Source organism: Patagioenas fasciata, chromosome 3, assembly GCF_037038585.1.
Source record: "Patagioenas fasciata isolate bPatFas1 chromosome 3, bPatFas1.hap1, whole genome shotgun sequence".
Classification (NCBI taxonomy): Eukaryota; Metazoa; Chordata; class Aves; order Columbiformes; family Columbidae; genus Patagioenas; species Patagioenas fasciata.
The window spans coordinates 51,953,977-51,978,605 of NC_092522.1; the positions used below are offsets into that span (position 1 = coordinate 51,953,977).

The window sequence follows — 24,629 nt, forward strand, 5'->3', positions numbered from 1 at the left end:
TAAACATAAAAATCTAAGATACAACTACATCTTTTCAGAAATTCTTGAGGAAAATATTATTTTCATGAAAATTTTAAAAGAAACTTTTCAAATGTTTTGACATTCCCTCAGTTTTCCACCAAGTTCTAGTCATAGCGTGATCAGTGTTAATGGGGAGCAATCAGGAGAGAAAAGTCAATATTGAAATAAAAGATCATAGCAATTTTAATAAGAAACTCCCAAAATTAGGTCTATTATTTTTCACAACAATGCTTCTCAGATTTAGGAGACCAACCTGTTCTCAGAATTAATGATATAGTTATCAAAAATTCAGTTTAACCCAGCTCATGACTGAGGTTTTAGTTCAGGAAAGCACCTCAGTACTTTTTAGTTTTATCCCAGTTCAGAAGCGTATTTTAAGCTCGTTGGTATGTGCTCATGTCCTAGGATTCGAGTGTGTGTAAATCTGTGGAGCCACATCCCCATTATGCAGGACACAGCCATGGGTGATGTACTGAGTTTCAAATCGGACCGCCAGTCTGTTGACTGAGGAAATGGCTGCAGCAGATCTTATATCTGAGCATACTGCCACACTTCAGGAAAAGCCAAAGGTCCCAACAGCTTCCATGGCCTCTGAGCAGATATTCACACAAATTTCTTCTTTCATTTTGACTTATGTGGTAAATTCTTTCTGCCTTACTCCTAATGAACAGTCTCTTATGCGCAATTCCACCAAAGTCAGTGGAGGCTATCAGTGGCATAAAGTACAGCTCAAACTGACCAAACTGTTGGAACACAGAAGAAATACTAAATTCCAGGCAGTAATTTCTAAATGAAGTCTTGGCACCACTTTACATCTTATAAATCTGGATATTTACATATGCTTGTCAACAATCCCCAGTATTCTGAGTTGTATTGAGATGGCCTATCTACCAACTATTGATGAAAGATGAATGTGTTTTTGTTTCACAAATGATTATTTGAGGAAGCAGTCTTATTACGATTGGTTTTATTTTTCAAACAGGTTGAAACAACAGCTGTTAACATTACTGAAGTAATGAACTTCTTAAGAGTGGAACATTTTCTAATCTGTGCTGCTTTGACTGAACAGAGGTAATTTTCCATGAAATTGGTTAATTTTCTTGTTGATAGTTAGCATGATCCTCTGTTTTTTGAATGTAGTTCAAGAATAAGACAGGACCTTGGGATGGAGTTAATGCTTTCTTCCAGAAACTTCCCAGTGTTTGCGACTTAGCATGAAAGAATGTAAGAACTCACTGATGTTGATACTTATTGATAGGAAAGTTAAGATTGTTCCTCAGTTTCTCATGTTTTGCAAGTAAGCAGGTGTATAACGTGGGCAGAAGCAGATTCAGGATAGTTGACTGAAGCTGGCCAACAGAAGTATTCTGTATCATGAAAGTCACGTTCCATATTCAAGCGGGAAGTTGCTGGGAAGGGCCCTCTTTCCTTGATGGCTGCTGTCCCTGAGGAGGTCCTGCTCCTGGAGCCTGGTTCCAGTACCTTCCCTCTGCCCAGCTGCTGCTCTCCACGCCTTTACTGGACTTGCTGTGCTCACAGTGTCTGTCTTCTGCCATTCATTACTGGGAGAACATTCTAGTGGCTAAGCATTTGCTATGTATCGTTTTTCTTTCACTATTCTTTTATTAAATCTGTTTCTATTTTGAGACACAAGTCTTTCCTCCTCTTTCCCTTCCCTCCAGAGAAGGAAAGGTGAGTGAGCAACTGTTTTGCTGTTTAGCCACCAGCCCATCACTAAAAGGCAACATAATCTTAACACAAAAGGGTTGAAAACAATAAAAGTAGATCTTGGTTTTCTCATTGTGTCTGCATCCAACACAATGTTTGATTTAAAATTATTGATTTGTTATCAATTTTCTTGTTTCCAGTATATAGAAAAATATTAAATGGAAAGTCTTAAGGTAGTTATCCAACGTAGGTCTCCATTGTCTTTCTCATGTTCCTCAAAAACATTCTCTTTAATAATAGTGTCCATTAACATGAACATTAATATTACATTAACATTGTAATGATATTCTGACATAAAAATATGGCTTCCTTGTCCTAATATCTTAATAGCCTACATAATTTTAGAGATGCTTTGGCTCTCTCTTTAAAACCATCTTAATGGGAAACTTGCCTTTAGGCTTCATTGTCAGAGAGCGATAAGTGTAAATTCGGCAGCCTTGGAATGTAAATCCCTGTTGCACCTGAAAACAGGACTAACATTGGAGCATATGACCTTGCAAGACACGGGCAGTACAGCTCACTTTTTTCATCCCTAGTCTGCAGACAAAGATAAAATCCAAGGCTGAGAATAACTTAGTGTCCGTATCTCCTGACTCCTCATGGGCAGTGACAATGACTTCAGTGCCAGATGGAGCAGCAATGCCCTCAGCAGCAGGAGAAGCAGTACTGAATACAAGAATGGGGAGAACTTCACTATCGTTAATTCTTCAACAAAATTTCTGAAGCTTTTGATACGTCTCAGACACTGTCAGAGACAACAGCAGATGGATCACTCATTCCATCCGACATGACATTTTCATGTTTCCACAGAAAGGTGGGCAAAGATAAGTTTTGCCTCATTCTCCTTCTTACCATGTAAATGTGTAAACATAACTAAATTTTACCAGTGAATAATACTGTAACTTTGAACAAAACCTTATTACACAGACTGCAATTAATCTGTTCAAAACAAATGTTGTTTTGCTTGTGGAAGTAGATCTGCCCACGTATTTCTCAAGTGCGTTAAAGGAGGATAGTTATGACATATCCCCTCTAGTTCAAAACTATACAATAGTAATTAATAATCACACTTTTTATTTGTGATTCATGCATCAGTAGAGAAAAAGAGGTTGGAATCTGTTTCATGGTTTACTGCAGCACTAAGAACACATGAACTAAGTCTCACCTGGGATGTTTGTGACTCATCACTTTGGGTTGCTTCTCCCTCAGAAACTTCCTACTGTTGCCAAACACGAGTGTTACCATTTCAAACTTCCCTCATTATTTTGGAGAAGTACACCAAAGGTGCATGTGTCAGCACTCTTCTGTTCCCCTTACTGGACTTGCTTTAGTCAATAGTCTCCTATTTGAATAGGTTACTTAAAATATGGACTGTCCTTATTGCACTCCTGAAGACCTCTGTGCTGCACAAGTTTTCAACAGGAATTCCAAGTAATTAAAACCTACAGTACGCTAAAGAAGAACCAACCAAGTCATCAGGATGAGCAAAACCATTCACGTCAATGGTTTCCTCTGCAGCCACCCGGCGTTTCTGCCTTGCCCCCGCACACCCAGGCCTGCTCCCCGGGTGAACGTGTCTCCAGCGGCGTCCAGCCTCGACTAGGGGTAAGCCGAGGAGCGCCGTCACCCCCCAAGCCCATGGAGCAGGGGATCGGTGGCGGCGGCGAGGCGCCGGGCAGGCCGCGGGATACCGCCGGGCAGCCGCTGCCGGAGGGAGGCGGGACCAGCGCCTTACAACCTTGCGGGGAGGCCGGGAAGGCGGCCCTGCCGCGCTGGGTCATGGCGCTGCTCCGCCCCTCCTGCCCGCCCGCAGGTTCCTCCTAGGCGGGGGCTGTGCGAGGTCAGGTCTGCTGGGAGCCGGTCGGTGCTCGGTGCTGCGCCCGGCACTGGAGAGGGGCCCGCGCCGCGGGGGAACTCCTGCGGGGCAGGCTGGGAGGAGTGGGCGGAAGGTGACGCGGGGCTGGCGGGTGCTGGGCCGGGCCCGGTCGGGTCCAGCAGCGGCGGGCTGAGGTGAGGCGAGGTCTCGGGTTCAGGGCAGCGGAAGTCAGGTCTGAAAGTCTCTGCTCCCGCGTCCCGGCTCTTCCCTCTTCCACCTCCTGACCCGCCGGTGGCTGAGCTGCGCTGGCAGCTGCCGCGCAGGGGGAAGGCAACGCTCGGCCTCTCCGAGGTGTTCCTGTGTTAAGCTTTGTGAGATTCCTGCCTTGCTCAAAGCTAGGTGGGATTTGCAGGACTGGTAAGGGCTCAAATAGTATCGTTTTCATTTATTATGCCTTAAATTTCCTGTGAAGTAAATCAAAAGTCAGCTAAAGAAATTGCAACATTTCTCAGAGCTGGAAAAACACTGTTTACCGTTTGTATGCCTGTCATCAGCTTTGGCATCCTCGTGTCATTTACAGGCATTCCACTTAGGTTTTCTGCTCTGTTGCATTCTTTATGATTTATAAAAATACCCTTGTAATATACTGTGATGATTGTGTATCCGGAGCAAGCATCTTTCATTGTCAGGAAGTTAAATCTTACAACACTGTGCTAAAAGTAGAGCAGTACAGTGGGGTGTGTGTGAGGAAAGTGAGGTCCCGCCTTGCCCAAGACTTCCCCAGGAAAGCAGTGCGAGGACACCTTGGAGCACAGCACGGAGCTCCTGCCAGGCTTGCTCTAAAACCGCTGCTGGGCAAGGTCTGCTTTGAGTTGTACTTTGTGAGAGAAGTTGTGAGAAAGCTCAGCTAAAAAACTTGCTGTGTCAGTGGACGTGAGTATTGCATCTGAAAATCTTGAAGGTCCTTTTTGTAGTTTATTCAGTACTCAGGCTTGAGAGGAATGGGTTAGCTGGGAGCGGGCTGTGGAGTTAGAAGTTGCTGAAGCTAAGAATATTGTTATGATTTAAACTAATCCTTCTGGCACACAGTTTTGTAGCTTGGCTGTCTAACTCGTTGTGGCAGAGGTAGCGTGCACTGCTTTGTGTGAGCTGGCACCTAAACCTGGGTGTTTTTTTGTGCTTTTAGATGCCAGGCTGGCTGACCAAATTCTTATCTCTGGCTATTGTTGCCAACACTTAAGTGCGTGCAGGCTGTGCTGGTAGCAGTGGGAGTCCTCTCGCTAATGTTTAAGTGCTGTTCTGCACCCTCTTTCTGTTCTCCTAGTCTATGAACTAAAATGTAAGCCAGGAAATTTTATATTAGTTTATGTAAGTGTGGGGTTTATTAATGAAGCTAGTTGTTAAAAAGTTAAAATAAGGCAGTAAAATACAGTTAACTAATTGCTAGTGTCCAAAAGAAGCATGTGCTATGTCAGCAGCCCTCTCAAGATGGTACATTAGAATTCAAATAATAGTAAATGTGTTAAAGATTACATCACTATTTTTTACAAGTTCTCCGTAGTGCTTGATAAGCCTGGGCAAGTAGTTTTGATACCAACATTGAACTGTCTTAACACAGCTGAAAGGGATCTTGTCCTGACTTGGTTACTGAGACACACATGTGTTGTGCATTTGTATCCAGTTATAGTAAACCAAGAGACATCTCAAAGCTATTTGTATAGCTTTGTGTAGCTTAGTTTCAAGTAATTATTATGTATACGTGCTAGTTTCATGTAAGTGCTCTTCATTATGAAGTCTTTTGGAGCAAATTACTTTATTTATAACCAGCTTTCATAATATTAAATTCCTGTTTCTTCTTACTGGAGTACAATTGGTGTAAAATTTGTTAATATCTTCTTTCTCATATTTGTAGAATTAGTAATCCAGTGTAATTTTTAGTAAACAGAAGCATTTTTTGTATTAAAATTAGATGTGTTTCATATGTCTTAGTTGTTAATGCAGTTTTAATTTGGACGTGTATTTTCTCAAATGTGCATCACTGGGATGCTTTTCAGGTGAGACTGATGCACTTTTCACCTCCCACCATCAGTGTCACAGATGAATTAAAGGTCAGCTTGAGCAAATCCCGGAGTCTGTCTTTATAGTGCCATGAGAGCTGCAATTTTGGCTTCTAAGCTAGATCTTAGAGTTTATGTATCGTTTATCAGTGGAAAAAATGTAACTTGTATGTCAAAGTGACAGATTGGGGGCTTTTAGATCTGCTCACTGTCTCTGTTGTCCCTGTGTACTGGTTCCATGGTGCAAAGCAATATGCAGAATAAACCTGTACATTACACTGTTCCGATCAGAGCATTTTTTGCAGCCTTCCTCTGTCTCTGGTCATTATTTGATCAAATGTAGTTCATTGAGAATGGGAGATAACCGCCTTTATGGTTTTTTTTCAACTTAGTCACTGGAAAAAAACTGTTTCTTTTTGCCTGTCATCTTAAGCCATACCAGTTAGCAAAATAAATACCATAATGCTTGCTGGCTTATTTTCCTTCCATAACTTACTTCCTTCAGAGATTTTTCCCAGACCCTTGTACAGTATAGCCTTTTTTTTTTTGGTGATGTGTGACATTATTGTCTCCTAAGTGGTACTTTGTCCTCTCTGGAAAAATGTGCTTTTTACAGGTAGGGAAGAATCTTACAGTAAGACTTCTTACATCTCCGTGTTTTATCTTTGGTAGATAGTTTATCATTGCAGAACAATAGTGTCTTGCTTGGTTGGTTCTCAATTGAAAACAACAGTACATGAAATCATAAGCACATCTATAAGGCTGAATCTCACATCATTAATTCCCGCTGTTCAAGTGATGAGAATTGAGATCACTTTAAATGCAGAACTCTTGGGGTAATTTGGTGCCCAACAGTTTATTATTTATTTGTGATTTTTATGTTTTGTATGTTACATGAAAATATCAATTTCTTTAATACTGAAGATGCACAGCTTGCTTTAGCTAGCTTTTGATAAGGATTTGTTCTACATTATTGATTGCTTTTGTATACAAGTAGCACACTCCAAATTATTTGAAATTTTTTGTGCTCATTTTGCCTTGTGAGTGAAAATGCTTCAGGCCTTTTTTAAGGAAAAAGATCAGAAAATTAACAGTTGCCAACTAAGTAATATCTTCTGTTAGGCCAAGCTGTTTACCTTGGGAATATATCCATTATGAATTAGGGAGACATTAATATATGAAATAGAAGAATAGCTTAAAGCCTACAGTTTCTTCACAACTCAGCAAAACCCTGCGATAAATATATCTGGTTAACTGTTACTGTTGTTGCCCAAACCCCTCACCAGTTTAGAAATTTTGACCTGTTTTGTGGGCTGGGAGGCTGTTCCCTATGTACCTCAGCTCTGTCGCCGCGTTTGTGGAACTGGGGGTACGGCTTCTGGAGGGGCTGCGAGCTGGGCCTGGAGCCACACCGTGATGGTAGGAAAGTGGGCTCTTGTTTATAATGAGCTGTAGGTCAGAATGGCACTGAATTTCCTAAAGTTAGCCTTTATGGCTGAATCAGCAGTGTCTTTGCTGGTCTCAAAACAGGCTGTTGTAAGAAAGGATTAATTTTAAAACCTTCACAGAGAAAAGGACATGACTTGTGTAGTGAGTGATCTTAGAAGAGGCACAGCAGCCTCTACTTGCAGTGCTTGTTTTAGGGTTCTCAAAGTGAGAATGTTGGAAAGTAGGTTTAGTGAGGCATTAATAATTGCATGTAAATACATGCATGTGCATCTATTTCTGGCATCTAGGAGGTACCGTTTGAAAAGCTGTGGTGTGGCTGGTGGGTACAGGAGGCAGCTGGGGTTTTTTGACCTGTACCAACTGAAAATCCTGTTGGTGAAAGTTAAGTTGATTTGTTTTATTTCTCTCCCTTGCTTTCTAGGGTTCACGGGATAGTAGGCAGACTGTGCGTGGTTTTGTAGAGGCAGTCACAGGTTTATAACAAGAACAGAAACTAATCTGGTTTTAGCAGCTATTTTTTTAATGTCAGTTTAGTAGTCACCTGGCATTTACAGAGAATTTCATCCTTGGACATCATAATTCACTTCCAGTGAGTTTCTAATATCAGCCTTGGTAAATCCAATATGAATATTCCTTGTTAAGCTCAAAGTTTCTTTAATTAATCACTTTGAGCACTTAAACTGAACACAAGTAGAGTGTTACAGTACATAAGGTATGGCTGTATAGAAAGTTCACGTATTTATTGGAGAGTGGCTCTGTTGGGACTGTGTGCAAGTAAAGAAGAAAAAGAAACAGTCATCTCGTCCTTGTTGCCTTTAGTTTATGAAAATTAGCATACAAGCTGTGGAATCAGATGCAGCTGAGAAAGAGATCCTCATTTTACCCACGGTTGTAAATCTAGTCTGGAGCTGATATTAGCTGCTGGTTTTGAGATAGTTGTGTTTTTCTGCATTTTAACACTTGTAATTTAGTACATTGGATAAGTAACAAATTTCTTCTTTTGACACCTTTTTACAGCTATTTGATTAACAAAATGAAGCCTGTGAAGCTGCAGTACTGGATTCTGGGCTGGTTTTCTATAGCATTTTGTTGCTGGTGTATTTCAGATAAATTCCCTCAAGGGTAAGTGATGCTTTAAAAAGAAATCTCTGACAGTTATTTCTTAGATGCAGAGCATAATACTTTAACTTCTAATGAGTGTTGATTTTCTTATTTTATTATGTCCTGTTTTTAGTATGTTGTTCTTCCCTGGGGTGGTTGATAAAATGAGGCATCTACGTTGACAGGAGTGGAGGTCATGCCTAAGACAAGCTTTCCATTGATTAATATGACAGCTAGAAAAAAAGGGGAAAACTTGTATTCATTGCACTTAAAAACTTTGCAGTCTTGCTTTAAATGAATCATTTAGACTTTTGATGCAGTAATGACAAAAATCAGAAATCATTCTGGGATCTATAACAAAAAAACTGGCATCATCCCTATGGCATGAACTGCACCATTAACACTGTGTACCCTTCTATATACCCTTTTTTTTTACCCTTGATATTTTCTCGGCTCAAATAATTTCGAATTCCCTTTCATACAGAATCCTGACTGGGGCTGGATCAGTGCCACGTGGCCTTTTGGTGGTTGTTGTCCTTGGCAAAATCTGGGTTTGAAAACCAATGGGCCATGGGGCAAGCCATACCCCAAATCACACCCTTCTATGGTAAAGGCATAAATTCTGATTGCATTATATTAGGAAATAAAGTTTTCTCCTTCCTTTCAGTGTTTTGGCAAGAGAATGGTTAAGGGTGCTCAATTCAGTGCTGAACTTCATATAATGACTACATTGCAGCTTTTCTGGAGCCCCCAGGTCTTGGGCTGTGCATTGGTTGTCTTGGCAGTGGAGGCAGCTCTAGAGGCACAGTGCCCAACTGCACAGGGCAGGGTAACTTGGGTCCAAAAAGGGGTACTACAGAATAGGTACTGAAAATGGTTTTCCTTGGATTCCAGTTCTGAGTTCAAGTTTCTAAAACTTGCTGTATTTAATAAACAAAATTTTCTGACCTATCCTTAGCCAAAAAGTGTGTTTTAGGATAACTTGTTTTCGCATGATTGTTGTTGCAGAAGTTCAGCTGCTCTTTCAGATACAGATGAAAGATGGTATTTTTCTAAGCAAAGTGGGCTTGTTTGTTTGTTTTTAAGCAAGGAATCTAACTGCTGTACAGTATTGGGCAATTCTTCTATTCAGGTTTCCACAGCAGCGGTTAAGACCAGATAGAACTGTTAATAGTTTTCATTGTAGCTATGCCTGATCTGTACCAGAGGTATTCTGCTAAATTATTTTAAAACCACAGATAGAGGTGAATGTTTAATAGAAAATGTGGCCATTGCAAACTAGCAAAACTAGAGGAAAAAACTAGGAAGTGGTGTAACATGGGAGTATCCGTACTTCCTCAAGTTGAGAAGAACTAGCCTTCTTATGTATTTTTTTTAATATAACCTCTGGCAAGCAGTAACAAAGGACATGTGGCTATTAGCTTCCAGAGAATAACAATTTATTTTGACAGTACTACGTACACTGGTGTCAGTTTGAACAATTTATGGTTCTGTTTCTTTTTATTAGGCTTTCCTACTTCCTGTTCTATTTATTCACTCAGTGCACTTGCTTAATAGCTAAACATATCTGCCGTAGTTTCTGAACCAACAGGTTTTTTTTTTTCTCCTCCTGGTTTATCCAGAGCAAGCCTGCTCCAAACTGTTGGAAAATGCCTCTGTAGAAGTGGCAAAGACATGGTATAGGCTTCCAACACCTTTTCAACAAATTTTTTAAGCTGTTATTTTTCTCCTCTGCACAGGAATAAGATAGTACTGATCACTCTCTGAGTTATAGATCTCTTTATTCTAAGACTTTGAAACACAGGTGCTTTTATAAAATATGGAATATGTCTTTTTTGGTTCTTCCTTAGGTAACCTTAAGACTGTGTCACAGTTTATTTATTAAATGTTTACAAATGACTTAATTTATAGTAAGCATTTTAAAAATATAGTGTTTGAATGACGTCTGTAAAATGATAAAATCAGCATTTTTGAGATTTATGGTTTTTACTTTTTATTCTAAAATGTTGGAGACACTTGGAAGATCCAATTGCATCTCCTGCAGTGTCAGCTACATTGCTAGTGGTTGTTTGTAGTCTTTCTTTTTAGAAGAGTAATTACAGTTTCAAGAATGTTGTATACTTTCTTTTCAGTTAATACACTGTCAAGGGTTTAGATTGTGGGGTGACAATAAAATCCTGGCAGATGTATTGTCAACCTCCTCTCCCCCACACTTCCCCCTTTTTCCCCTCCCTCTCCCCCCTTCCCACTAAGGACAGGCAATCGGGAGGGAAAGAAGGACAGAGAGAAGAGAGTTGGAAAAATTAAAAATGTTTTACTAATGCTACTAATAAGAATAGAGAAAATAATACAAAATATACAAAACCAATCTTGAAAGTTTCAGCAACTGCAGAACTGGCACCCGAAGTCCTGGATTGGACTCTGCAACCAACTGGAGCTGGGTTCAGTCTGTCACTAGGCCTCAGTTCACAGGGACGACCAGCAAGGTCCTCTCCTAATGTCAGCCATGAGGAAAAAGGGTCCAGATCCTCGTGTTCTCCCACTTTTATATGAAGTATTCATGTGAATGGAATGTTATAATCAGTTGGTCAGTTTCTTGGTCACCTGTTCCTTGTTGCCCCTCTTGCGAGATGTCCATCCATGCTTATCAATAAGTTTGCATTCTATTGCTATGTTTGCCAAAACATGTATCTGGTTCTCCAGGAAAATGCAGCTAATATAAAGGCTTTAGCTGACAGGGAAATTCACTAAAAGAGAAACTTGTTTTTTAACAAAACCAGGACATGTACCCATCAGGTAGAATTAGAAGATTCTTAACATCCTAAACAAAGATTTTGTTTTTCTTTTTTAATTATTGTTGTAAAAGCTTGCTAGCAAGCACTATCCTAAATATAAAACAGAACATGTTTCTTCCATATTTAAGAAATGGAAAGCATATGGAGATAGGATGCCAGGAATTGTTTGTTTAACGATAGGGGAGGTATTGGCAGGTTTCTAAATATGTTATTTATATGTGAGTTGTTAGTTTGGTCCTGCTGTGTGTGGAGTTCTCGAGTACTGTGATAGAAGCTATAAACAACCACCAGCTCTAAAATCAATGTGTTATATCAGTAAGCATTGTGCTGCTGGCTGAAGGTGTTGCTCTTTTTAAAATACCTGAGGAAAAATAGATTTGTCTGTCTTTCTTCAGTGACAACCAGCCTCATACCTGGAAGAAGCTGTTTCTTGCTCATCACTGGCCAGTGACTGTATGCAAGGTGAGATTTTTGTGTTTTTTTTTCCTCTTTTATCCTGACAAAAGTAGCCTTGGACAATAAATGTTTTAAAACAGAATGAACAAAGCCCATCAAGCATTTAACCTTGCTAATGCCCTTAAATCTTTGTAAAGGCTTTTGCTGATCTTGGTGCAATTCTTGCCTCTTCCCTGTGCTCCAGAGTAGCAGTAAACAAGACAGGGTTCTGGTATGTTAGAGGTATAATAGTCAGTGTAGGACATACTGTACACTAACCCTTAATTGCTTCTTACATATTTTCTGACATCTTGTTAGTTGTAAATTTAATCCTAGACTTTCACCAGACTGTAAGGAGACTTGCCTGCCCTGGCTGACTAAAGACAACAGATTAGTACTTGAACGTCTGCTGCACAACAGATTTTAGCTTTGTAATGTTGGCACCGATGTTTCAACAAGTCATCAAATATGGATTCAGTCAGGAAAAAGAGAGCCATAAAGCTTTTATGGCAGGTATCTCTGAGCATTTCTGGTTTGAGGGGTGGGAACCAAAACAACCCAAACTGCCAACGTATGCCTGTCAAAAGCACAGCTAAGAGATGTACAACTTATGCCTGTTTTGCTATTAAATACTTACTACCATCTGATAAGTAGAACGTTTTTCCTGTGCTGAAAAGACTCAAAGGCCTCTTCTTATCCATCTGAGTTAAAAATATTATATACTTCAAAATGGAACATGTGATCAGATTTACGGACACAAGGATAAAGAAATCTGTGGATAATAAAGAAGCTTCAGTTTCAGGCAAATGGCTTTGGAGCCAGAAAGGTCTCGATTCTGATTACAATATTAGAGTCTCTTCTTTGTATGCTTTAGGTACTTTTTGTATTTCTCATTACTTCTTCGTATGGAAATATATATAAAAACCGTAGCAGCAAAAGTCACATACTGCCTACTTTTTGAGGAAATGTAGATGTACTTTACATTAGTTAAATGTGGAGGGGAAGTATCCGTAACAAAACTCAGATGTGGTTGATGAACTGAGACCAAAGAGTGGCAACAGTTATGTTTTTTTGTTAATTTGCCTGATTTTGAAGGGAAATAAGGGTAGATTTGATGCAATTTGTGTCTGATTTTCTGTGGAGCAAACATCACTGTTAGTGACTTCAAGCAGAGATGTTGGTGTTCAGGAGATTGTAGTGCTTGGCAGGAGTGGGCGTTCATCGTCAGCAGCCATGCAAACCCCTGCTTACACGAATGAGTTGCAAACAATTAAAAAACCAAACCAAAACAAAACCAAAAACACACACACACAAACCAAACAAACAAAAAAAACCCTACCAACCAGTTTTCCTACTGTATATTCATACTGGCTACTACTCTTAATTCCTGGGCAGTGAAACTGGCAGTAAACTGACAAATTACCTATATAGCCTTAATTACTACCTTAAATAACCTTTATAAACTTATAGTGAAATTGTAATGAATAATTCACGATATTAAGTATTAGAAAATGTAGGCTTTCCTAAACTTGTGATCTTCTGTATTAAGACATGGAAAGAAGCATTCCAACGGAGTGAAGAAAAAGTGAAATTAAAATCACATTAAGTGACTTTTTGCCCAGTTTCACATCACTGAGTCATATGAAGAAACAGAACCTCAGCTGTAGGCTTTTTTTAGATTCTTCTTCATGTTCAGTGTATTTATATATGATTGCTAGGTTATTTCAGTGATGAAATGTTTTTGATGTCATTCTTCAGTTTTAAACTGTGGATATGATGTTGAAAGGAAAAATAGCTAGGTGAAGGAAACTGCAAATCTCATATCATTTATGTAAAAAAACCTTTAAGACACTACTTTGTGCAAGTCCTTATTAGTCTATGCTTCCTATGTAAAGCAACCTGATTATATTAATAGGCTACTTTGCTACATGTTGTGTTCTTGATAGGTGTGTGGATGACCTACATCTTAATTTGCATATCTGTGTTCAAAACTTTTTTTCAGGCTTTTGAAGGCCTGAAAGGCCTTTGTTAAAATGTAGTGGGCGCAGGTCAGCATGCCAGAAATTTGAGAATACACATCTCCCAGCTCTTCCTGTGCTTTTAACTGTATGTGTTCAGCTGGTGCTTTTTAGTACTGAGTGTGATCAGCACAATTAAACTGGGAAGTGTTTTGTAATCATACCTTCTAAACTAACTTATTGAAATAAACCAGTGAGTATCATGGAAGCAATAATAACCCCATGGCTTAACTACTTGACTGCTGCAGTGAAAGGCTGAAAGAGGAAGAGAGATGTTTTTCTTCATCATGTGATTAGAAACTCCGGTGCCGTATAATTGACCTACAGTGACTATGTCTTCTGCAAAGATATCCAAGCTAAATTCACAGACCTCAAGTGATTATAAATTTAATGTTCCCTTAATAAATTTTTCCTGCTGTGCAATTTATTGAACTCAATGTGGCTGATTCATGTCACACTTTACCTTTCTGGTCACAAATTGATGTGTGTCCTGTTAGGTGGAAATAAGAGCAACTTAATGGCAAGAAGAGGGACTTTCCCCCTCCCTTTTTATGGAGTTGTGAAGATCTTTATTTCAAGAACTTAAAAAGGGAAATATCATTGCAGTTTTTGCAATAGTAAGATTGCAAAAATACTAAGTCTTCTGTGGGTGTTTTCTTGTGAAAGGGGGAAAACCTGATGCACGTTGGTAGGCTGTTCAGTTCCTTCTCTGTTGAGAATGGGAAAGATGATAAAGAAATGGGTACTAAAAACTGCTGTGATCTGCCTTTTACTGCACATACATACTGATCAAATAAAAGAATTGAAGAAAGGACAACAGAATAGGCTGATGAACAGAGCAACCTGAATTGAAGTTTTAATATGGTGCTAAGCAACAGGTTTTTTTTTTTTTTTAATATGAGATAAAAAGTTTTTCTGATTTCAGGCTTTTGCAATAATTTCATAGCAAAGGCTTAAAGGAATAACAAACACTTTTTTTCTTTTGGTAAAAATAGAAGTAGTCACATCATACAGAAGGAATTCAAGTGACTTAGGTGAGGGCAGTATGCTATTATATCTAACATTAGATAAGAAAGTTCCTTAAATAAAGAGATGGCTTTATTTCTTTGTATGTTAAGCCAGGTGTGTCAAAGTGAGTCCATCTCTTGACATATGCTATTTTGGAACAAGATAAAGTTGTTTCCTAAATGCCCATGTAACTCTGTGAATAAGGTCTGATTTAGATGGTTTTGTGGGTCTTCTGTAAGAATAAACACATGAAAGGTTTTAGCTTATCAGCTCATGCTAGAGAGGTGTTCAACAAGAGGTAAATTTATTTTATTTCCCTCCTCCCAGATTTTTTCAGCAGCCTTATAAATTTGTTTAATTCATTGACTGGTTTTACCCCAGGGTACGGGGGGAAGGAGAAAGGAATAATTGCAGACGATTTGGGAGAGAGAAACTGAAGAGGTGAACACTCTCCACAGTTGTTATATATTTTTAAAAAAGAACACTGAAATTTTATCTGAATTAAACAGATGGCTTACTTAAACATTGTGGTTGAAAGGGAGAGCAGGATTAAATGAAGCTGACTTTTTACTTAAACTTGAGGTATATGTGCGTGATCCAGTAGCACTGCTCTCTCCTATGCACAAGCTGCTGCACCAAGGGATTTGTAATGCGGGCAGCTCTGTGGGTGACGCTTCTGTGACAGTTAGATGGAGTTTCACTTTCGGCATGTCAGAGGTAAAGGAGCTCCCGTGCTTCTAGCAGCCCTGTTTGTCCCATGTGTCGCTGTTAAAAACATGCTCCTGTCTCAGCATGGTGGGCGCTGTAAAGGTTCAGTGATGCTTTTCTCAGTGATGTAGATTATGTGTGGTTAATTTGGATTGGTTTGATTATCAGATTGCTTTAAAATGGGAGAAAACAATGTTATTTTTTCAAATTAATAGAGATATAGAAGGCTTTCTGGGGTGCAGTGCCTACTTACAGAAAAGCATTTGTAAGTGTTTCAAGTCAAGGTTGCCTGAGGTTGAATTAATCCTCCAGCAATCAGTATATGACAAACAGGAAGGCTGACAAGTGTTTTTTGCAGAAGCAGCAGGGGTACCCAGCTTCTCAGGCTAGCGTTTGCTCGTTTTATGACATTGATTTAAAATCGACATTGGAAAAAAACAGAGGATGGATGAAGCTGGCCATAAGCATGCACAGCGTGAGCTAATGTGTTGCAGGTTCCATTGAACTTGCATTTGTGCCAGCACACAGCGAAACACCAAGAGCCTGATGAAATGTGTAGAAGAAACTGCTCATAAGGTTAGTGCCGTGATAGGGGAGAACTGATTCCAAATTTAAGTGACTCTGGGCTTTCTTTTCTTGTGTCTGAGAGCTGCAGTTTTCACTGCAGCTGATTGGGTAAGGAGCACAGTTCCGCTGTTGTGATCGCCCTTGGTTGAGCAGGCAGGTTAGTTGTCAGATTGTTTTCCAGGGGATGATGCGTTAGCTGCTGGCTGTTCATTTGCTGTAGTTCAGATACACAGCCGAACCCTTTCAGCTCTACAAAGCTTATGCCGTGACAGGAGCAATATTGTTTAGGTGTTTGCAGTGTGTGTTTGTTGAAAATATTCCCTTCAGGAAAAAAGCTATTGCTGGGTTTAATTGCTTCTGTTACTGGTGGCAAGAGAGGAGAGGAAGGAAATGGGCGGAGAACTAGAAGGCCTTGCAGAGTTTGCAGTTTTGCTGCCACTGGCCTCTGGCATGTGAAAGGCAATTAGTGGGATTACAGCCCTCTCTCTGCTCTTGTCTATGCTTTACTCTTGCTCTGGCATCCCATAAAGGCATGCTGGCATAATTAAGACTGGATGCAGAACCAAAAAAGAAAGCTATTATTATGGAGAAGGAAAGTCTGAGGAGCTTGTTATTTAATGGCGAAAAGTGTGTATTGAAGAGAGCCATAATTATTAAGCAGAATAATCAGGGAAAATACAGTAATAGTATTGTGTGATTTGCAAATATGGAATTTTTTTGTTTTGTTTTCTTCAGGAACATGTACTCTGCTTTAAGCAATAATTGTGTAGACTATTTCTCTTCCACTGTCAAAAGTTTTGACTGTGGGCTTTCTTTTGTTGTTGTAGGAATGTGTATAGTTTTTCTTCTTCTCTCCATTCCCTTGTATCTCAAGTCAAAATATTTTAAAATATATATTCTAACAATTTCACTTGGAATAAATAACCTATTGCATCTCTTTGTACTTTTCCCTTTTAATACAGCAACAAAACTACTCCTGGATCCTGAAAGATGATTGTGTTCTTGTCTCATATTATAGATTATTTTGATGATTTTTGCTTTAGTGGCTTTATACTCCTTGAAACAATCTGATGCTGAGAAAAAGAGAGCTGCCACTTGGAGTATGATAAATGCATATTTAGCTCCATTCATTTAGCATGGGCCAGGTTACTTTCTGTCACCTCATAACCTGTTGTCTTCTTTTTACACTGTCTGTTCAAGATGCCCCCTGATAGTCACTTGATCTCCTTCAAAATTATAATACCAATTCATCTCTGCTAGGTGGCACAGTACATGACAGCTTCAAGTAACTGGAGTTCACCAGTTTCTGATTTGGGCAAGCAAAACTTCTCATGTCTCACTAGAACCTTGGACCACCAGTGAATGGGCTTTTATGTTTTCCTCTAAACCATTATACCTGGACCCATATAACAAATATTCTGTAATATTATTTTTTTTTCCACAGATGAGTGCTAATGATTGTCAAGACCCTCCAGACTACTGGACAATCCATGGACTGTGGTATGGTCATAGAATAATTGTAGTTCAGCCTGGAAAGGAAAATCGAGCTCTGTAACGGGATATTTAGTGCCTTCCTTTGAGGGCTTAATCTGTCTGGTTTTATGATTCTTGAAATGAAAGCCCTCATTTTGTTGGAAATGAAAACCCTATTTTTTTTTATAAAACTGAAATATACTTCTGTATCTCATGACTCACTGAACTCCTGAAATCTTGCTACATGAGCATTTTATTTATAAATCTTCCTATAAGATCAGTTATGTTCTCAAAAAGAAAGGGAAGTGTAATTGCCCCTCCTTTTTTCTCCCTGAGTACACAGAGTTTTTTAATGTCATGTGATTGCTTGTGGCTTTAAGGATCTTAACTGAGCACAAATACTGCAAAAGTACAGGAAAAACTTATTTGCTTCAAAGGAATCAATTCACTGGAATTGGTGCTAGTGGTAGCAATTCAAAGGTTTTCCTGACAAATGTAGGGAAAAATTCAGTACAGGAGTTTGCTAAGCTATGCATCCTGGAAAGATGAACAGCATTATGTCTACATTTCCAGTGACTGTCTTGGTGATACTTGCAGAATCATCACCTGGTGCAGTGGTTCAGGAGGTCAGTGTCATTAGTGACATCATATGCAAGACCCTTCTATATAATTTACTCCCCCAGTATGTCTTTCACAGAGAGTGGGAAGGACTGGAGAGCTTAAAGAAGGGCCTCTGCATTGGAAATGTTTTGACCATAATTAATGTCTTGAGTTTTTACTTATAAAATGCTGTAGATGCTGATGAGTTACTTGCATTTTTAAATAAATCCTCTAGCTATAATCTTGCATATTTAAAATTCAGACTAATGATATAAAATAGATGCTGTTAGTTAGCATTAGTGAGTTAGGAGACATTTTGTTTTCACTATCATTTTGCTTCCCTAGGCCTGACAAAGGTGAAGAGTGTAACAGGACGTGGCATTTCAATGTCACTGAGATTAAGGTATTTATTTAAAACAAAAACAGTTGTACCAATCAGAGCTGAGTGCAATTAGTTTTGCACATGCTATACGCAAAATCTGTAGTTTATAATGTATCAATATTAAAGTTTGCTGAGTCGTATGTTCTTTTAAGAACCCCACAAATTCATTAGGTGCTTCTGGTACTACTTGAAGTTGCATTGCTTGTGATCATTAGCAGCTGTTACTGCTTGATTTTGTTGATACGTGGTTTGGCACATTCAGCCACATCCTTCTTAAAAAAGCCACAGTGGCAAAAAGTGCCTGTGAAAAAGAAGTTACAGTCAGTCCATGTTCTCTCTTCCATTTTGTACTGCAAAACCAGAACACTGAAAGTAAAAGAGTTCAGAGTAGGTTTTTCTGTGTGTTCTCTCCCAAGCCATTAGTTCTTTATTATTATTTTCAATAAAAAATTTTTCCTTATTTCATTCAGATGTGTTGTAAATGGGTATAGGAGGCTTGAACCAACAGATATGGAAAGCTACATGATTGAACCACTTCTGCAGGGACAGTTGAAAGAAAATCTTACTTTGAGGCGGTATTGGTACATTGATATTTAGATAGTTGTACCCACCTATTACCTCTGACAACAGCATTTTCAGATGATTGGGGAAAAAGACCTTTTTTCTGTGAGTAAATGTTTCAGTTGGGGATGTTTAAAGATGAGGCTTCTATTCTAGAAAGTGTATCAATGTATGTAGATTGTGTAAGAAATAGCTTTTCACCCCTGTAGGTGCCTTTATTAATTGTGGTGTTTTTAGGATCTTATGTCAGACATGAGACACTATTGGCCTGATGTGCTTCATTCATCTCTGAATCGCACTCAATTCTGGTGAGTACAAAAAAACCGAAGAAGTATTTTGGGTATTGTTTCATTCAAAATCTGAGTTAGTGATTCTTCAGGTGAGATGTTATGCATGAGAAGCAGTGTCCAGGAGGCCATTGAAAGCAGTGTACCTTGTCAGTCTCACAAAATAAATCTGTTTTCTTGTCAGAGCAGCTGCCAAATGCAGCTGTTGAAGAGAGGGCTATGGCAGAGGTTTTGGAGAAATGAAACGTGCTGAAAGAGAGAGGGAGAGTGTGTTTCCTCCCTTTGCTCCCAGGGAGGAGAAGCAGCTGCTGTTGACACATGAAATCCGAATATCAGCAGCACTCCCGGGATGTCACAGCTCACTGCAAGAGCCACTCGCAGGCCTCGTTTCCTCGCTAGATTCACTGTGTTGCTGGCTGTCAGAGGCTGTTCCATTTGAGCTTTCTCACAGAGGAGGGAATGGAAAAATAGGATGCATTGGGTCATCCTAGCCACATCTCTGCAGAATTCTCTCTTTACTTATTTTCCTAACAGCCTAAAATTAGATCTGGGGATTTTAGATATCAATCTACTTGGCTTCTGGGAAGGGAAAAGGAGATTTTGATCTCTCCTGACAACAGTACTCTCTTCCTTCTCCATTTTTCTCTTTGCTTCTGCATAATCAGATATGTGGACCAAAGAGTTTTCACAGGCTTCAGTTCAAGTGCATTATTTTTAGCTAAAATCAGTGGCCATTCAAATTGATTTGCTGAGCCCTGAGTTGCATCAGCCAAGTTATGAATATGCAATTTGTTCCTCCGGATCTTCAGTGAAAGTGGTAACACCAGGTAGGAATCAGAGGACATAGCCAGAGGCAGTAGCATTTAAAGATGTGTCAACTATAAGTGCCCGTAAGTTTTCCTTTGGATTGAATGACTGTTTCCTCCCTGTGCCACTAAGGAAAAGCTTTGAAGGGAATGTGCATCTCTCTTGCTCTACAGAAGACGCTTGTCCTCAGAGTCTTAAACCGGTTCTATAAGTGTCTGATGGCAACCTAAACTTTAACTGTCCAAAGTGGTGGTTCTCACTTTTTCTACTTTCCACTCCTCTCTTCTTGCACTGTGCCAGGGAGAGCATGACTGCTTCTTTCTGTGGTAACATAATTTATGCCACCTTAAACTGTTCTCGGAATTAGAATAAGAAAAATACGTTGCAAATCCAGCACCTGGCATACCTGTTCATAAAAAAAGGTGCATACCAATCCTTACCCACTAACAGGTATTTTGGTAGGCAGCAGGTATGAACAGATATGATCAAAACCTTTCCCCTTTTAGTTCAAGCCTAAGAAATAGGACTTTTTTCAGTACCTGGAAATATAATTAGAAATATTGTAAAAGCAATACAAAAGTCAGGGTATAACACTGTAACTAATATTTTGGTTGACGGAGTAATTCACTTCCTTTCAGTGAGTTGACAAGTGCACTGTAACTGGCAGGTCTAACTGCAAATTTTGTAAATGCAAAGTTTTAAGCCAACTGAAAGCCAGTAAGATCCCGTTGTATGTCTCCCTTTAGTTAAAATACTGTACTTCAAAATTTGAAAAAAAAAATCCCTATGTTGTAAAATCCTGATACAGCAGAAATAAGAATTTGAAAGTAAAACTGACTATTTACAGTTTTCATCGCTGTAGCCTAGAGCCATTTTAATTGGTTAAAGAGTATGAGCAGTGACAAACAAAATGCATATTGAATATCACATTGGGGTTTTTCCTAGATTACTATCAGTGTATATTATGTTTCTTCCTGGCTTTACCTCTAATTGTGGCCCTGGCTTAAAAGGGCAGGTAAGGAATCTTCCTGGTGATTTTAGCAGGTGCTTCTGTAAAGATAACTGCACATCTCTGCCCACCTCGTTAACTTAGGAACTGTGACAATTGCCACCCGAGAGTTTGAATTGGACAGGATAGACTGCCTTAGTACAGGACAAAGGATTATGGATGCTTTGTATATCAACATTTATTAACTGAAACCATTCCTTTAACAGTAGTTAATGTTCTGCACCAAATAGAAATTTCTAGATGAAGATACTTCCTTTCAGGATCAGTTTATATATATGTGATATAGAAGGAACCAGGGTATGGTCTGTGGGACAGCTGGGTTTCCCTAATCTTCTATATGTTGTGGGCAGCACCTGCAGCTGTGCTTCTTTGTTTCTACCCTAAAAATAAGCAACTAGTTTTCAAGCTGGGTGGTTTCTATAATCCTTGAACCCACCTGATATGCTCCTGATGTTGTCTGTGACATGTCGCGATTGACACGGACAAACGACATAGACCAAGTTCTTCCAGGATGAAAGTAGTAGATGCCATTTATTGCCACAAGTGCATTTTTATACAGTTTTAGCAATTCAAGTGTCTCTTCGCTATTGTTTACAAGTTACAGCAGTAACATCTCATTGGCTAATTTGGCTATCATCAATGTTACTTTTCTACTCCCTTCTCTCTCACGGGTATACCTTAATATCTCTGGATACTGCTTTACTCCCATCTTTCTCATGGGTAGGCCTTAATATATTCAAGGCTAATTTCTGTTCCCATGCCCTCCATCAGGGAATCCACGGACCCACTGTAGTACCTCACAGTGACATCTGTGTGACTTTGTGGTTGTGTGAACTCTGTCCTTGTTTTATTTAACAGGAAGCAAAATCTCTTTGAGGTTCAGCTTCCTTTCCACATGGCTGTGTTGTACCAGTCTCGTTACTTTGCATTTCTGCAGCCCCTTAAGACTTCATTTGTGGGACTTAGCTTTGAGGGTTGCAAGTGTAACATTTATTCATAACACCGTAGAGAAGATGGTGAAGGACAAGTTGTATAGTGGAACCCAATCTAGTGCTGTAAGCCCCACTCCTGTGTACCTGACAAAGTACTTGTGTCCTACAAGGAGGAAAAAATGTTCATCAAAGTTCTTGACAAGCAGCATGTGTGCTGGGTATGAGAGGTGCAGAAGGATAGGTGGCATTGATCAAAACAGGCAGCTGTGTTCTGTATCCCCATGCCACTCAGCTGTGAGCTGAGGCTCAAGTGGAATTATCTTGTCTTATTGTGGTCTAGGTGAAGGATAATGTGTCTCAGTGAATAACACTGAGGCATTAATTCTTTCGATTTCTAAACAGTTTCTGTTTTTTTCCCTGGTACCTGCAGCTCCTTTATTTCCTAACTGCTTCAGTTTGCCTTTAAATGGAAGAGGTGAAGGTGAAGTTTCATGTGCCTGTGTTGAATGGTCAGGATTAGCTGTGTCTGCATAATTTTTTTTTTTTTTCATGTTGCTCTGCTGCAAAACCACTGTCAAGAGCATCATATTAAAGTTTCAGTAATTGTTTTGTAGTGACTTTAAAGGAGTTCTCCATTCTGGAAACTCACAGGACTGATTAAAAAACTTGGGCCTGGTGTATTCTTGGCTTGCTGCAGCTGATGGTGCGTGGGCGCTGTCTGTGGGTAGCTTGGTGTATTTTCGCTTGGGATCCCCACAGCCCCATTGCCTGGGCCCTGTGACCAGTGTGAACTGAATCAAACCACTCCAATGGCAGTTCCATATTAGGAAGAATACGTTTCTTGAGCACTACCAGATCTTTGGCCCTCTATTTCTGCCTTCTTTCTGGAAACAGCAGGACATTTAAATACAAGTATTACTGAAACCTTTAAAAGACACAGACAATGCTTACCATTAGTTTTACACACATGTATGCATATATTCTCTGAAGAAAAGTTGTCATTCATTACTCTCCTGATAGGTCCAAAATCTCTTGGTAAATGAAAAAAAACCTATAGCTGTTGCTGTACTTGAAATGGTGGGAATGATCTTTCTTGGTTTTGCTTTTTGTATGTGCAATATTATTTGAGTGTATTGTTCTACTTCACACGTAGACTTTAAGATACTTTGTTGAAGTATATTGTCTAGCTTGTACAGCACATATATATGAAAATAATGTTTTCTAAAACTTAAATTTTGCTTTCATCCTATAGGAAACATGAGTGGGACAAACATGGCACTTGTGCAACCACACTTCAGGCTCTTAATTCTCAGAAGAAATACTTTGGTAAAGCTTTAGAACTCTACAGGCACATTGATCTTAACAGGTACATAAATTAAGTTGGTGGTCTGCCTCTTAATTCAAACAGTTTCTCAAAGTTTCAAATCTAGCCTAAAAATAAAAGTCTAAAAATCTGATGGCAGAGGGGAAATTAATATTAGTATAAATTAGCTTTAGTACTGGAGTTCAGAAGAAGGGTTATCTACTCTGAGAAGCATGTCTTGTCACTTCAGAGTCTGGTAAGCCAGCAGCATTCTTCACAGCGTCATTTTATACAATGTGAGCCGTTAAATTTGGAGAAGCTGGATCAGCTATATCTCACTACCAAAAGCTGTAGTACCTTTAAACTTCTAAATCAAGTGACAAAAAACCCCACATATTAAAAAAAAATATAATCCTGTTCATATTCTATGAGTGTCTTGCCCAAACAATGAAGTCTCATTCACTTTGCGTATGCACGAAGGAAATAGGTCTTTCTCCTATCCCACTTCCTATTTTTGTAGGTGTCTTGTAAAACTTAAATTTTTTAAGACACAGTCCTACATGTCTTATGTAGTGTTAAAATTCATAATGTCTGATAAGTCAATTGCCTAAGTAACTGTGATGGTGTGACTAAAACATCTTACAGATGGCACAGTGACCAATTATGTGACTCTATATCAGCATGTGTAACACTGAAAAAGAATACAGACTGAAACACATTGAAATTAATTGCTCAGAGCATAATCTCCATTGTAAAAATGAACATAATAAAATTAATCTTTACTGAAAAGAATAAAGACGAATAATGTTCTCATTGTACTTCATTTATACTTGAATGAGAAAAAGTACTTAGTGATTAAAAGATTGTTTCCCAAAAGGAAATTATTAAAAAGAGGACATTATGCAGGCTTCGGTAAGAATGACAGAACATTATCTGTTTTATTGACTTCTTTATATCGACTCTCAATTGACTGTGACAAACAGCTGGACCTTTAGTCAACTGGGTTTAATCTCCCCTGTGCAGAACCTGACCTCAGAATGGCTGAGCATAATTAGCACTTGTGGATTAAATCCTGCAAGATGTTGAACATTCCCACTCCTTACAGAAGAAACAGGGACTTAAGAGACTCAGCACCTCCTGGGTCCCAAGTCTTGTTGTCAACTTAGAAGTGTGGCTTTCCCTCAGGACTCAATCTAAAGGAAGGGATATATAGGCTAGAGGTTTTTGAGAGTTAACCTTGCTTTTCTTATGTGAACAATCTGTCCTCTTCAAAAAAACATATTCACTAGGAAACATTTTTGCCCTGACGTTGATGTTGATTGAGATCCACACACCATGTCCCTCTAGGAGCGTGCTGTGTGCCTTGCACCCCAGCAAGCCCACCCTGTGTTAGAACATGAAGGTGCCCAGAGCAGCTTCACAAGTCCATTTCTGTCCCCTCCTGGTGGCCAGGGCACAGGGACATGGATGGAGACAGGGGGAAGTGGCAATTAAACTGTGTGCCCTACCTGGCACTCAGTGAAACATTCTGAAGGTCTAGCAACTAGCAGTAGTATTTCCCTTTCTCCAGTC

At 39.4% G+C, this 24,629-nt stretch overlaps 1 protein-coding gene across 6 annotated transcripts in view; it reads left to right on the forward strand.

The window, feature by feature from the left end:
* Positions 1-3,135: 3,135 nt before the first annotated feature.
* The window catches only part of RNASET2 (ribonuclease T2), a 28,216-nt gene continuing 6,722 nt past the window's right edge, over positions 3,136-24,629 (forward strand). The window contains exons 1-7 of one of the 6 annotated variants that reach the window (XM_065834656.2): positions 3,136-3,354; positions 8,089-8,193; positions 11,363-11,429; positions 17,148-17,203; positions 18,122-18,179; positions 18,957-19,027; positions 23,007-23,120. In XM_065834656.2, coding sequence (XP_065690728.2) covers positions 8,105-8,193; positions 11,363-11,429; positions 17,148-17,203; positions 18,122-18,179; positions 18,957-19,027; positions 23,007-23,120 — 455 coding nt within the window. In that variant the 5' untranslated portion in view covers positions 3,136-3,354; positions 8,089-8,104. The other 5 variants (XM_065834653.2, XM_065834655.2, XM_065834652.2 and 2 more) reach the window with 5 other exon arrangements.